Here is a 12,925-nt window from a genome sequence, read left to right on the forward strand (position 1 = left end):
GTGTCCACAGCCTGACTTCCCTTTTCCATTAGTGGGAGGTGCTGACTGGATTCTTATCATTCTGTGTTTAGCCTCCAGCTGTGATAATGCTTACCAGATTGCAGTGTCCTAGAGTACTGTGACAAATGTAGTTGAAGTTATGCATTTACTTCAAAAACTGTTATAAGAAACTGCAGGATAGACAGAGTTTAATTGTATTATACATTTTACCTTAACTATTAAACAAGTCACCTAGACATTCTGCCTATGCCTAAACAATATTTTCACTCTTGAAATTTCACGAATGTCCACAGGAACCTCTTTCCATGTGATAAGTACAAGTGCTAATTGCCAAACCCAGCTGCACTATCTGTTCTTAACTTACATGTGACATTCTTCTCCCATTGCTTCCATGCTCTTGTCAGCATGACTCAGGTGCAGTGCTGTCGCAGCAAGCTGGAGGAGCACTACTGTTCAGATGGGATTGAATTTGCCAGCGTGCATGAGGAGTGTGACTCACACATTGGTGAAAATTCCACCTGTGAAGCTGAATACTTTAAGGTGAGATATCAGAGCTACTCCTGTTCATCTGTTCAGAAATTGTATTAACTAGATTAGTATTGAGGTTGATTCATCAGGTCACTGTACTCAGTCCTGATGCACGTAAACAGTTCTTCCCCACCTACGCTTCTTGTCTCAGTTAAGACAGTGAGCTTTGTGCTTCTTTGAGAGAACAGTCCCTCTTTGAGCAAAGCAGTCTTCTTAATTATATTTTAGCGAAGACAGATGGTAAATACAAAAGGGTGGAAAGTCTCAAATGCATAATTGGCTAGGAAACTACTTTTGCATCAACACAGTGTAGGAAGGGATGGGTAAGAAACTCAGACTCATTTCAGCTTCAGCTTTCATGAGTTTCATTGCCTAAGATGGTGGTCCTAGGGGTAGGACTGAAGTAAATCCTCACAGTGCACTTTATAATTTCAATTAGTGTACATATCTTTAGTTATCTGACTTTGATTTACAATTTAATTGAGACATCTGTAAGCTTGTAATAACAATATTTGATACTAGAATAAAAATGCCCATCAGTGGCATTTTTGTGTGTTCTATCCTTCACCTTTATTACTGTCTGTCCTTTTTTTTTTAAAAAAAAAAAGATCATAGTCTTACCATTCTGCAGAATGTTTTTGGAAGAAAGTTCTACCAGTAAGTCTGAGACCTTGACCTTGACCGTGACCCAATCACACACAGTCTAGTCCTATTATAGATTTTGTTCAGTGATGGTGAAGATATGAGAGTGATTTTACTACTTCACACTACTCAAAAATGCTGAATGTTTTGGTATCATAGAATCACTGAATCAACAAGGTTGGAAAAGACCTCCAAGATCATGCAGTCCAATTGTTCTCCCACCACTTGCTAAACCATGTCCCTTAGTGCAACATCTAAACATTTCATGAACATATCCAGGGACAGTGACTCAACTGCTTTCCTGGGCAGCCCATTCCAGTGCATGACTACTCTTTGTGAGAAGAAGCTTTTCCTAATACCCAAACTGAACCACCCCTGGTGCAACTTGAGGCCATTCCCTCTTGTCCTATTGCTACTTATGAGGAAGAAGAGGCTGACCCCACCTCACCACAACCTCCTGTCATGTAGCTGTAGAGAGCTATAAGGTTTCCCTTGAGCCTCCTCTTCTCCAGACTAAACAATCCCAGTTCCCTGAGCTGCTCCTCATAAGACTTGTGCTCCAGATGCCTCGACAGCTTTGTTGCCCTTCTCTGGACATGCTCAGAAGGGCCTGAAAAGGAACACAGTTCTCAAGATGCAGCCTCACCAGTGCTGAGTACAGGAGGACAATCACTTCCTGCTGCTGCTGGCAACACTATTTCTGATACAATCCAGGATGCCACTGGCCTTCTTGGCTACCTAGGCATAATGCTGGCTCATGTTCAGCTCATGAACAGCATCAACCAATACCCCCTAAGTTCATTTCTTCCACACAGTTTTCCAGCCACTCTGCCCAAAGCCTGTAGTGTTGTCTGGGATTTTTGTGGCTCAAGTGCAGGACCTGACACTTGGACTTGCTGACCTTCATCGCACTTGCCTCAGCCCAGCAATGCAGCCTGTCCAGATCCCTCTGAAGGGCCTTCCTACTCCCAGGCAGGTCGACACTTCCCAGCTTGGTGTCATCTGCAAACTTACTGAGGGTGCAGTCAATTCTCCTGTCCAGGTCATCAATAAAAATATTTAATAGGACTGGCCTCAATACCAACCCGTGGGGGACACCAGCTCCCCAGCTGCATTTAACTCCCTTCACTACCACTCTCTAGGCCCAGCTTTCCTGCCAGTTCCTTACCCAGCAAAGAGCGTACCAAACCACGGGCTGCCAGCTTCTCAAGGAGAATACTTTGAGAAACGCTGTCAAAGGCTTTGCTAAAGTCTAGGTAGACTAATTGACAGTCTTTCCCTCATCCACCAGGTGGGCCACTCTATCATGGAATGAGATCAGATTGGTCAAGGAGGACCTGCCTTTCATGAACTCACACTGGCTGATAATTCAGTTTAAACAAAACCCATCTATTATATAGAGGATGGCAGAAAATGTCTAATTCAAAAATTGCATTGCTCTCTGAATGGACTGAATGGACCATGTTCCTGGCAGTAAGACCACACTGATGGTGGGGCTGTGAAGTGAAGCACATTCAGCTATGAGCAGAAAAACCATAACATATTCTGTTGAGCCTGGCATTGGCTTGCCACAGACTTGTTTGCACATACATCACGATTTCTTATTCATGAGATAACAGAACCACAGAGGGGACATCTCTCACTTGTTGACTGTGGGTGGGATACACCCTGCTCTGTCAAGGACATGTACACTGAGATTCTTGTACCATTAAGAAGCTTGTCCATATGAATATGGACAATATGGAAAATATTTGGAATATGGAAAAAATATTTAGCCCTCTATTTCATCACACTGAGAGGCAAGGAATGAATGAACAAGGACTGGAATGGCAAGTACTCTGCTGATTCAAGTGCTTGCTGTTAGAGATATGTTTATAATAGCAGTACAACTGTAAACACATGACAAAGCACAACTCTAAAACAGAATACAACTGTTCAAGGGAAATCACTTTCCTGTCTATTGATTGGTGCTTCTGTATGTTGGCTTGTCAGCATGAGGAAGAAGTGTTAGTGATTTTGTTTTAAGAAGTACAGGCTTTAAAGATGTCAGGTTTTTATGTTGACAGCTGTATTATTAAATAAAATGGACTAAAATGAGCTGGGCCTTGATCTTTAGCCCTGGGAATAAATAACTCAGCATAGCTCATGTCACGTAAGTGAAGTCTTCCCCCTGCAAAACGCATGTGTATAGGCAGTTGTGAACATTTTCTGACCTTTGGTAACCCCAAAATATGCTTCAGGGCTGTCCAAGAGAATGTTAGTAGTCACTAGAGCTTCCTAATACTTAAATGGTAGAGAAGAGTGTGGGCTAATGTCTGAGCCCATGTTCTGTCCCTGTTTAATTTGGTTGTATAAACATTATCAGTGATATTTAACATTTGTGAGCCACATTCTGTTCTCTGTTCCCTAATACAAATATCAACATGCACATGTCTAGCTGTTATAAATAATCTCTTTAATCCAGGATAGTCATTTTTTTGCTGATATTATTTTGCACCTGATTATCTGGGTTCATTCAGTATTTTTGGTGATTATACTCTGCTGTGGTAAACTGACATTCACATCAAGCTTATCTCACATGGACTTGGATCTCATTTTGCCTAGGATGGTCCATTTTAGTTTAGTTTAAATACTACAGGAAATCTTTTGGATCTTTTGTCTCCTTCAAGAAAACAGAAAGAGTGGTTTGGTATTTCATTTATTAGAATCATAGAATCATAGAATCACAAGGTTGGAAAGGACATACAAAATCATCTAGTCCAACCATCCACCCATTACCATTGCTACCACAAGCTACTAAACCATATCTTGTATTTCCTCGTCCAGATGCCTCTTGAACACTGCCAGGATCACTAATCACTGTTAGGATTACTGGATCAAATGAGGCAGCTAGTTTTGTTTTGAATCAAAAAAATTGCCACTGGAAAGAAGATAAAAAGTTGTGAAAACATTTCCCTCAATTTTTGTACTTTGGCTGTAGGCATAGGTAATAATGGACATAATTCTGCTTCTTCAGGTTTTTGGAATTACAACGTCTCTTGCCTTAAAAAAATGAATGCAAAAGTAATAATAAATCTTTAAAATATTCCTCAAAAGATTGTAAACAAATGCAGGTTTTATTGCTGATAGAGGAGATTTAGAAATGGAGTTAGGAAGCTTCTACCTGTGCAGCTCCTTGAAAGGATAGAAATTTGTAGACATTTCACATTCTTTAAGATGCTTGGAAATCTTCTCCAAATCATAGGTGCTTTCTTTTTCCAAAGATCAAGGTACATCTTTCTCAAATTTTGTCAAAAGTATTTTGTTTGTATATATGAATTGAGCTTAGCATTTTCATTCCTTTGGCCTGCTGAACATAGTTTTAATTTCTGTTCATCTCTTCAAAAATTATGCAAAATTCCACTGAATTGCATGTATTTTTCCGACCATTTTTCATAGCCATCTACTGATAGTCTGGATTTCAGCAAGTGAGAGACCTCTTGTGGACAGACAGAAAACACAGTGTTAGTATACGGTTTACTCTTCAAGTTTTGGTACCTTAAACAATGACATACAGAGTCATAAAAGAATTATTACCAAAGGTAACTAATCAAGAAAGCTTATCAGAAACAGAAATTTCAGATGATTTTTAATCAAATGAAAATAAAACTTCAGACTTTTTATAAGTAACTGTTGCTGGACTGAAATATATATGCAACTTCATTTTCACGTTCTTAGGCACTGGTGATTTTTCACTCAATGTAGTCAACACCAGCTATCAGGACAGTATAGTAAATGCTTATTTCTAAAACAACTGTATGGCATTGCAGCATGTACTTGTTCCTTTCGGTGAGAAGGCAAAATCTGAGAGCAGTGGAGGGATCATAGGAATAAAGGTGGGACACAGCTTTCAATCACAGAAAGGTTGAGGTTGAAAGGGGCCTCTGAATGTCATCTGATCCAATCCTAGCATGAAGATCAAGTCATGTCTTTGATGCTGCTTGGACTTTTGCAGGTGAGAGACAAAGCAAAAATGTTTGAGACAATTATTAGGATCACTTAAAATGCAAAAACTTAGAGGCAGAGAAATGGTGCTATGCAGTGGCTCTAGCAAATTAGTAAATGGTCAGCCTATAGACAGCTGGCAGCCTTTGGAAAAAAGCTGCAAACACATTAAGAACTGAACTGATACTGACTTTAGACTGCATTTCAGTTTAAAGGATTAAAGACTATCAAAATAAATTAACAACCCTGGAAAAAAATTGTGTGAAAAAAAAAATATTGAAATTAATTTTATCCGGGTAGTGCTATAATGACATAATGCATGTTATAATGACATAATGCCTTGTGTCTTGGTGTACTAGAATGCTCAGTTAATATCAATTAAACAAGCTTTATTGCTGCTGTATTACCATTCCACTGTAGAAGAACTGAAAAAAAAAAAGGAGAATTAAGTGCCTTTTTGAGTTCGCAGATGATGTGTGTAGAGGATTATGAAAGCATACAGGCTCTGTGTATGAGGCCATCCATCAGCTTCTTCATCTTACTTCTGTAGCTGAACAAGGAATCTTAGGTTTTAGAACTTCCAGTACAAAATATTCTTGGGTCAATATTAAAAGCCACCTACATTAAACATCAGTTAAGAAAATGTTTGACTCTTACCGTGTCTAGATAATTTTGCCATACCATTAGGTTCATGGTACATGAACCTAAATTATTATTATTATCAAGATTTTAAATCAAGATGGATAGTGATCAGTTAAAATAAATATAGGCTTGAACAAATGTTTCAATGCGTGTAATTATTTTAAATGAGGATTCAGTTTCTCACAAACATTGCAAGACATAGCAGGCTCTACAGTTGAAGATTCACATTAGCTGGAGACAGAAATTTTTTAAGTGCTGTCTCAGCCTGAAGCAGATAAAGAACATAAGGTTATTCAGCACTTCAAGAACAGCAAGATGAATGATCACTCCCTACAAAAACATCCAGAGGAACTCTTCCCAGTTTGAGCATTCTGTGACAAGACAAATAATTAGATGTGAGTTACTTCATACTCCTCACAGTAGGAGCCAGTGAGGATATCCAGAAGGATGTAATAGGACAGTTTGGCAAATTATCAGCAATAATTCAACATTTGGTTGTCAAAAATACATGATCTTAAGCCAAGCAATCTTTAGCTCAGTTTAAATTTCTGTATTCTAAAAAATGTTTGCAGAAATTGGAAATCCACCAAAATTTTAGACATATTTAAAACTTTGAGAAGGATGCCTCAGGAAGGTATTAGACAAGTTAGGCAAAATAAATATTCAGAAATGTGGGAGTTTTTGAAAAAAGAGATCAAGTCTTTATTTCTAACATAATCCAGAATATGAAAATATTCCAGACATGTTGGTGATGAAGCCAGAGCATCTGCCACTGGAAAAAAAAAAAAAAAAAAGAAAGAAAAAAAAAGAAAAAAACAAGGAAAAAATATTTTATTATTTTACCTTCATGATACTCTGTGCTTTAAATGAGCATTTTACTGCCATGTAATGAGAGAAACATACATGCAATGCCCTCTATGGGAAAACTGAGAATATAGGCAGCTCCAAAGTAGTGAAAGTAATGCAGTGTAATGTAACGGTTACCTTCTTTTCAGTAAGTGAGGTGCTTAGATTTACAGAAATCTGATTTGTTGTTTATTTGTTTATTCCATCTGCTCTGTTTAATGGTGCAGACCACTTTTCTTTTTTCAAGAATAATAAAGTTAATAATAAGAGCTTAAATCTGCTTTGCACATGACAGTAGCAGTTAGCAGATACCAGTTCCAAAGAACCAAATATTTTTGCCACTTTCTAACAGCAAGAAAGAACAGCAAATAAGTTAGCAGTGTCCCCTCAATACAAAAATTGAAATAAATATACACAGGAGTAACTTCCCCTGTGTTCACTTCTGTGGTGTACTCCTGGGCTGTAGTTCAGCAAGTCTGGAAGGTGTGGGTCATGTTTAATTGCTGGAAGTCATGTCAGTACTGAGATGCTCTTAAATAATACTTGACAATGTGGTTTGTTTTTCAGAGCAGAGTAGATTCTTTTTCTGACCAGTTAATTCTAGCTTTGGATGAATCATCCTTGCTTGCCTGTTTGTCTGTTAGTTTTGAGAAGGATGCACTTTATTGATCGTGCCCCGATTTAAGGAACTGGACACAAAAGGGACACGGAGATGTTAAGAATTCCAGCTGTTCACTTGTGTTTGAAGCTGGGGTGTGCAGGCAGACAACCATGTAATTCCATACACATGGGTGGACAGTTCTGGTCCTCCATACCATACTGGTGTATTTGTATAAAACATCCACATATACACATTATTTATGAGATCTAGATCCAAGTACTGATTTTGGCTCTATGTAAGCAGATCCAGAGCTTGTTGAATTCAACTACAGATTAAAATATCTCAGGCTAAGTATAGCAGAAGTTGTTGAAGAATTTGCAGAAAAATTTTGATCAGTTTGCCAAGGTGAGATAACACTTGATACTACTGAGAAAACTTGCAGTGATTTGTCTGGGGCTAAGATGTGACTCTCTCATATTTTTAAAACAGAAATGTTGTTACTGTTGTCTACTGGGAAAGACTGCCCAAGTTCAAGGCCAGAGCTGTGAACCCAACCTGAAGATAGGATACCAGTGTGGAATTGTCTTCAGAGCTTGTTGTGTGAAGGGTCAAGAAGGCACAGATGTATCCATCAGTGATGATGCTCCTAAAAAGGAACAAGGTATTCTATATTGCAAATTATAAAAAACTGAGGCAGAAAATGATATGGGATAGAAAGAGCACTTGTATTTGAAAGAATTTCTGCTGCAATTCCTCTAATTTGAGATCTCCTTTAACAATTTAATGATGCATGTATATTGGAACTCATTTTTTGTCTAGTGGTGGCTGAAATGTATATTCCAAGAAGCTAAACAATTGCCAACTATGTGGAATTCAAATGTTGCTTTTTGTGTGAGACATGTGCCCACAGATTTGAGATGCTGGGAGGACTGATCATTTCTAGACAACATTATGTCTGCATTTATTTGATATTGTCAGAGGAGGGGAAGATCTAGACAGCAACAGTTCTTGACACACCTCTCCATACCTAGTCCACAGATCTGAAGAGAATCAGCATGGACATACTGATCCTTACAGACCTATTTTTGTCTTTTTTTCATCTTTCACTCAACAGACTTAACTGAAACTGCAGAAAAGTCATGCTGTAGAACGTTGCCCCCTTCATGGACAGCTGAGCACTGAAAATACGTGCTCTAGCTTGTAGATCATCAGTAGCAAATTATAAAAATGGACTACTTAAGCTCAAACCCCACCGCAACAACTTGCACTAGTGTGCCTGAGCCAGTGTGTTATCAGCCTTGTTTCAGATCTTTGAAATTCTGCTTATGTCAGTGTACATCCTTATCAAGTAACCTTTAGAAATAGCCTGCCAATTTCTTTGTGTACTGCTCTCACAGCAGGGAAATTGCCCTTGTCCATTTGTTCTGGCTGAAGGGTATGTAACTGCAGGGTAGATACCTTGCACCTAGCTTACTGTGTCTATACTAAGAATTTGCAGACTCAAATTATTTGCATGGCAGGAGAAATATATCAGTACCTGAAAAGGCAGAATTGCAAAACACAATGTGCAGTATTTTGCCACTTAATTCCATGGGCAATTGTCACTTACAGAGAGCTTTAATTTGAAGATACCAGCAAGCAGGGCAGGACAAAATTCTCATCACTAAGCTAAGAGACAGCCATGTGGTTGAACGTATGTCAGATATCCTCTAAGTCAAAGAATCTATGTCAAAGAAAGGCAGAGCAAACAACAGGAATAGACACCTTTGTTTTGTAATACAGCACCTTGTGATTGTATTATGCAATAGCAAGGCACATAGGGGTTATGCTGCACAGGACAAGACAGAGTGACTCCATGTATGATACCTTCTTGGTCACGTGAAGAGAAGTCTCTGGTACTACGTCCCAAAAGTTCTATATCAAGTCAGATCAGACTTGAGCAAACTATTTACAATAGCTTCTGTGTGATCAAAATGTATCCTTATGGCTTCAGGGGTCTCAACCTTGTGCACACAAACTTGCTTCCGCATCCATGATGTAGTATTTTCTTGTAAGTGACCATGGGTTTAAAGGTATGTGGACAAGTATTGAAGTGTGACTAAGCTTACTATTCAATAACCAGAGTATTTTGAGATTGTGTTTTTACACACATCACTACCAGCCTACCATTCCCAAAGTATTCAAATTAGTGGGGATTGGGGAAGTCCATTAACTAATTCTTTGGCCAAGGAAGGGGATTCAGAGAGTGGATGTATCCAGCCCTTTTCTGCCTTTCATGTAGGGAAAAATAACTCTCGGGACACATGTATGAAGCAAATGTATTGCTGATCATAAAGTATATTTGAAAGAATGCTATAATTAGGTTCCCAAATGTTGGGTGTGGAGTTTTTTTGGAATGGAGTCTAAATAAATAACTGAGGTTAATCTGATTTTCATTAAAACTGTAAGTACCCCAAGCTAATGTATATTCAGTGAAAACCAAGCATGCCTCAACAACATGTTTTATGAAAATCAGGTTAAGCTCTGGTTAAAAGCCTAATGGTAAGAACCTGCATTTGCAAATCTCAGCCCATATATAATCTATGATCACAGCATGACTTTCATACTGAATAGGTCAGATGGAAATTGCCCCATGGGCATATGCATTTGAATGTCAAATTTAAGTATGAAATAGCTGTAAAATATGTAAATAATGCTCTTTAATTTTGTCCTGTTGTATCCCAAAGCTCTGTTCTGAACCCCATCCCAAGCAGGCAGCTTTTTACTGTTAGAAGAAAAGTGCTTTCTCTTCTAATGCCTCTCTCTCCTCCTTTTAGTTGAAATTTCAAAGGAAGAACTAGACCAAGAAGATCCTTATCTGCATGATGGCTGCAGAGGTAAGTCACATGACTAGTCCTGGTAGCCAGGTCTTTTGTGATTGCCTCCAATAAAGTTTAGCAGACTTAGATCTAGTGATTAGTCAAAATCTTTTGCCTAAGCTAGTTTTGAGTAAAAATAACAGAATCAGAATCCTTTTAAAGAAATAGTAGAGCATTATGGGATGCCTCAGTTGTTCTTAAAGGAAGGCATTGTCTATCATGATGAAATTAAATCTTACCCTGCTGAAGCTTGGACAATACATTTAACTTTCATTTAACTTCTAGTTGATAATACCTCTGTTGTGTTACTTGTTGAATGCATGGAGTACTCTGGATTCTTCAGACTATATGGATGCTATATTAAATATGAGCGTTCTTCTCTTGGGATGATCAGAGTGATGGGATATAAAATGGGACTTGTTTCCTTTTGAGATGGAAGAAAAGTATCTAGTGTCCTCATTAATTGAACAGTTCTGTCTCGTGGGAAGAATGTGTTGTTGGGGTATTGTTCTGCTAAGTATTCTGATTTACTGCTTGTCACATGTGATTTATATGTCTATAAACTTAAAACAGCAGTGATGTATTATGTTCTACAAGCATTTCAGAACTAAGTAATGTATTTAGGTTAAAATCAATTTAATGGACTTCAATTCCAGTTGAGAGATGATTTACTGTGCTGCATGTTGGATTGCTATTAAATTCTAGAGAGGTTGGAAATGTGTATTAGGTCATTAGCTAGTCAAAGCCAACACAAGTACCAACTCTTGTCTCTTGCTGCCAGTGATGTACAAGAGATGACATAAAAAATGTGTTACATATTTTCCTAGCATTATTTCTTGATGTAATCTGTTGTTGCATTTGTCAGTTAATCAACTGTCTTCATGAGACGTATTGTTGTGACTAATTAGAAATGAGAGTTTCTGTCTGCGGTATATTTTCTGATAAACTTGGCAAGCTAAAATTACTTGTGATTTTCCAAGTTTCACCAGGGGGAAACTTAAATGTATTAAGAAGTAGAACTTCCAACAGTTTGTTTTGGAGCACTGTCATGACACGCAAAGAAATAAATTCTATTATGCCAGCACCTCAACAATAGATTTTGCTTTGCTTAACTGGAGCTCACATTATTAGCAGAGGTTCGAAAAGCAGTTGCTGGCCATCTCAGCTCAAGACTATTCCATGTAGTGTCATTGCCTTTGCCAGTGCTTTGTCTGAAGAATGAATTTCTTAGTTTCTGTTAATACCTCTCATCAGAAACCGTGATAATTTTAAAAATTGTTTTCCTTAATTCACTTGAAAGTTTTAATTTTGATAGCTGCATTTGCCCACATTGGTTGTGCTTATCTCAAACTTTTTGTTTAATGCCTATCCAACTATTCTCTTGAAAAACAAAAGATAGGTTTGTACTGAGAGTGTGTACTATCAATATTGTTTAAAAAAAATAGTTGGAAGATTGTAACCCTTTTTCTATTCTGAGAATATTAAAAGAAGAGGCACCTTGATCCGCGGTGACCACAAAAATAGGTCACTGCTTCAGTCCCTACCCTCCAGCTTCAGATATGAAGCTTTTACATCTATAGACAGTCATGATACCAATGATCAGGACCTGCAAGAAGAAACCGTACCAGCAGCTTGCAGTGGATATTATAAAAAGAAACACTATGTGCTTGTAGTGGATAACTCTTTGTTAAAAGGCACTGAAGTTCCCCTCTGCTGGCCTGACAGAGAGTCTCAAGAGTTCTGCTGCCTCCCAGGAGCCAAGATCTGGGATGCTGCCATCCCAGTTTGATAAGCTGGGATGCAGCTTATCAAGAGCACAGACTACTATCCACTATTGCTCTTTCCTTTGGACTTGAACTGCAATCTAGAACATGGACAGAATCAAAGAAGATTATAAAGCCATGGGAACACAAATGAAGAATGCTGATGCCCAACTCTTCCATTTTTCCAGTTGGAGGAAAGAGGGAAGCTAGAACTAGATGTATACTGTACATCAAGTCCTATCAACTCTGGCTACGTGGCTGATGCTGGCATGAGAGTTTTGGGTTTAATGACAATAAGACTTTCTGTGAACATTATAAACTGTTAGGTAGGTATGGAATCCACTTGTCTAGAAGATGCAGGGCAATCTTTGACAGTAGGCTGGCTGACTTAGTGAAGTGGCCTTTAATCTGAAGGGCTTGGAATGTGGGGCCTAAAATGGCTATGCTCATGCATTGCTATCAAATGGGAATCAGCCAGGCCAATCAGAACAGTGACAAATTTTCCATAGCAGCATCCTGTGACATGAGCCAGAAGGCCAGCCGCCTCAAGGGTTTGTATAGCTATGGAGGATCCTTTTGCATCCCTCTAGGGAAACGTGCATCCTAGACTATTTTCTTCTCTGAAGTGCCTGTATACCAATGCATGCAGCATGGGGAATAAAGAGGAAGAATTAGAGATCTCTGCATGATCACAGGGCCATAATTTCATTGTGATGACAGAGACAGCTTGCATGACTGAAATGTCATGTATGGCTATGTACGTTTTAGGAAAGGCAGACCAGCAAGACAGGGTGGTAGAGTTGCTCCTTATGTGAGAGAACAACTGGAATGTATCAAGCTCTGCCTAGGGATTTGTGTTGAATGAATGGAGAACTTAAGGGTAAGAATTAAGTGGCATAATGATATGGGTGATATCATTATAGGTGTTTACTACAGGCTGCCTGATCAGGTGGATGAAGTTGGCCTTCTACGGGTAGCTGAAAGTAGCCTCATGATCAGAGACATTGGTTTTCATGGGGGACTTCAGTCACACTGATATTTGCTGGAAAAACAATACTTTC

General features: G+C 38.6%; 1 protein-coding gene across 2 annotated transcripts in view; it reads left to right on the top strand.

Annotated features, from left to right (window-relative positions):
- Window positions 1–12,925, top strand: part of FBLN1 (fibulin 1) — an 84,320-nt gene that overhangs the window by 21,700 nt on the left and 49,695 nt on the right. For both annotated transcript variants that reach the window (XM_031597247.2, XM_031597245.2), the window contains exons 3-5: window positions 405–540; window positions 7,733–7,904; window positions 10,060–10,119. In XM_031597247.2, coding sequence (XP_031453107.1) covers window positions 405–540; window positions 7,733–7,904; window positions 10,060–10,119 — 368 coding nt within the window. The remainder of the gene's footprint in view (window positions 1–404; window positions 541–7,732; window positions 7,905–10,059; window positions 10,120–12,925) is intronic.

This window comes from Phasianus colchicus, chromosome 1, assembly GCF_987193195.1.
Source record: "Phasianus colchicus chromosome 1, bPhaCol1.hap1.1, whole genome shotgun sequence".
Taxonomy (NCBI): Eukaryota; Metazoa; Chordata; class Aves; order Galliformes; family Phasianidae; genus Phasianus; species Phasianus colchicus.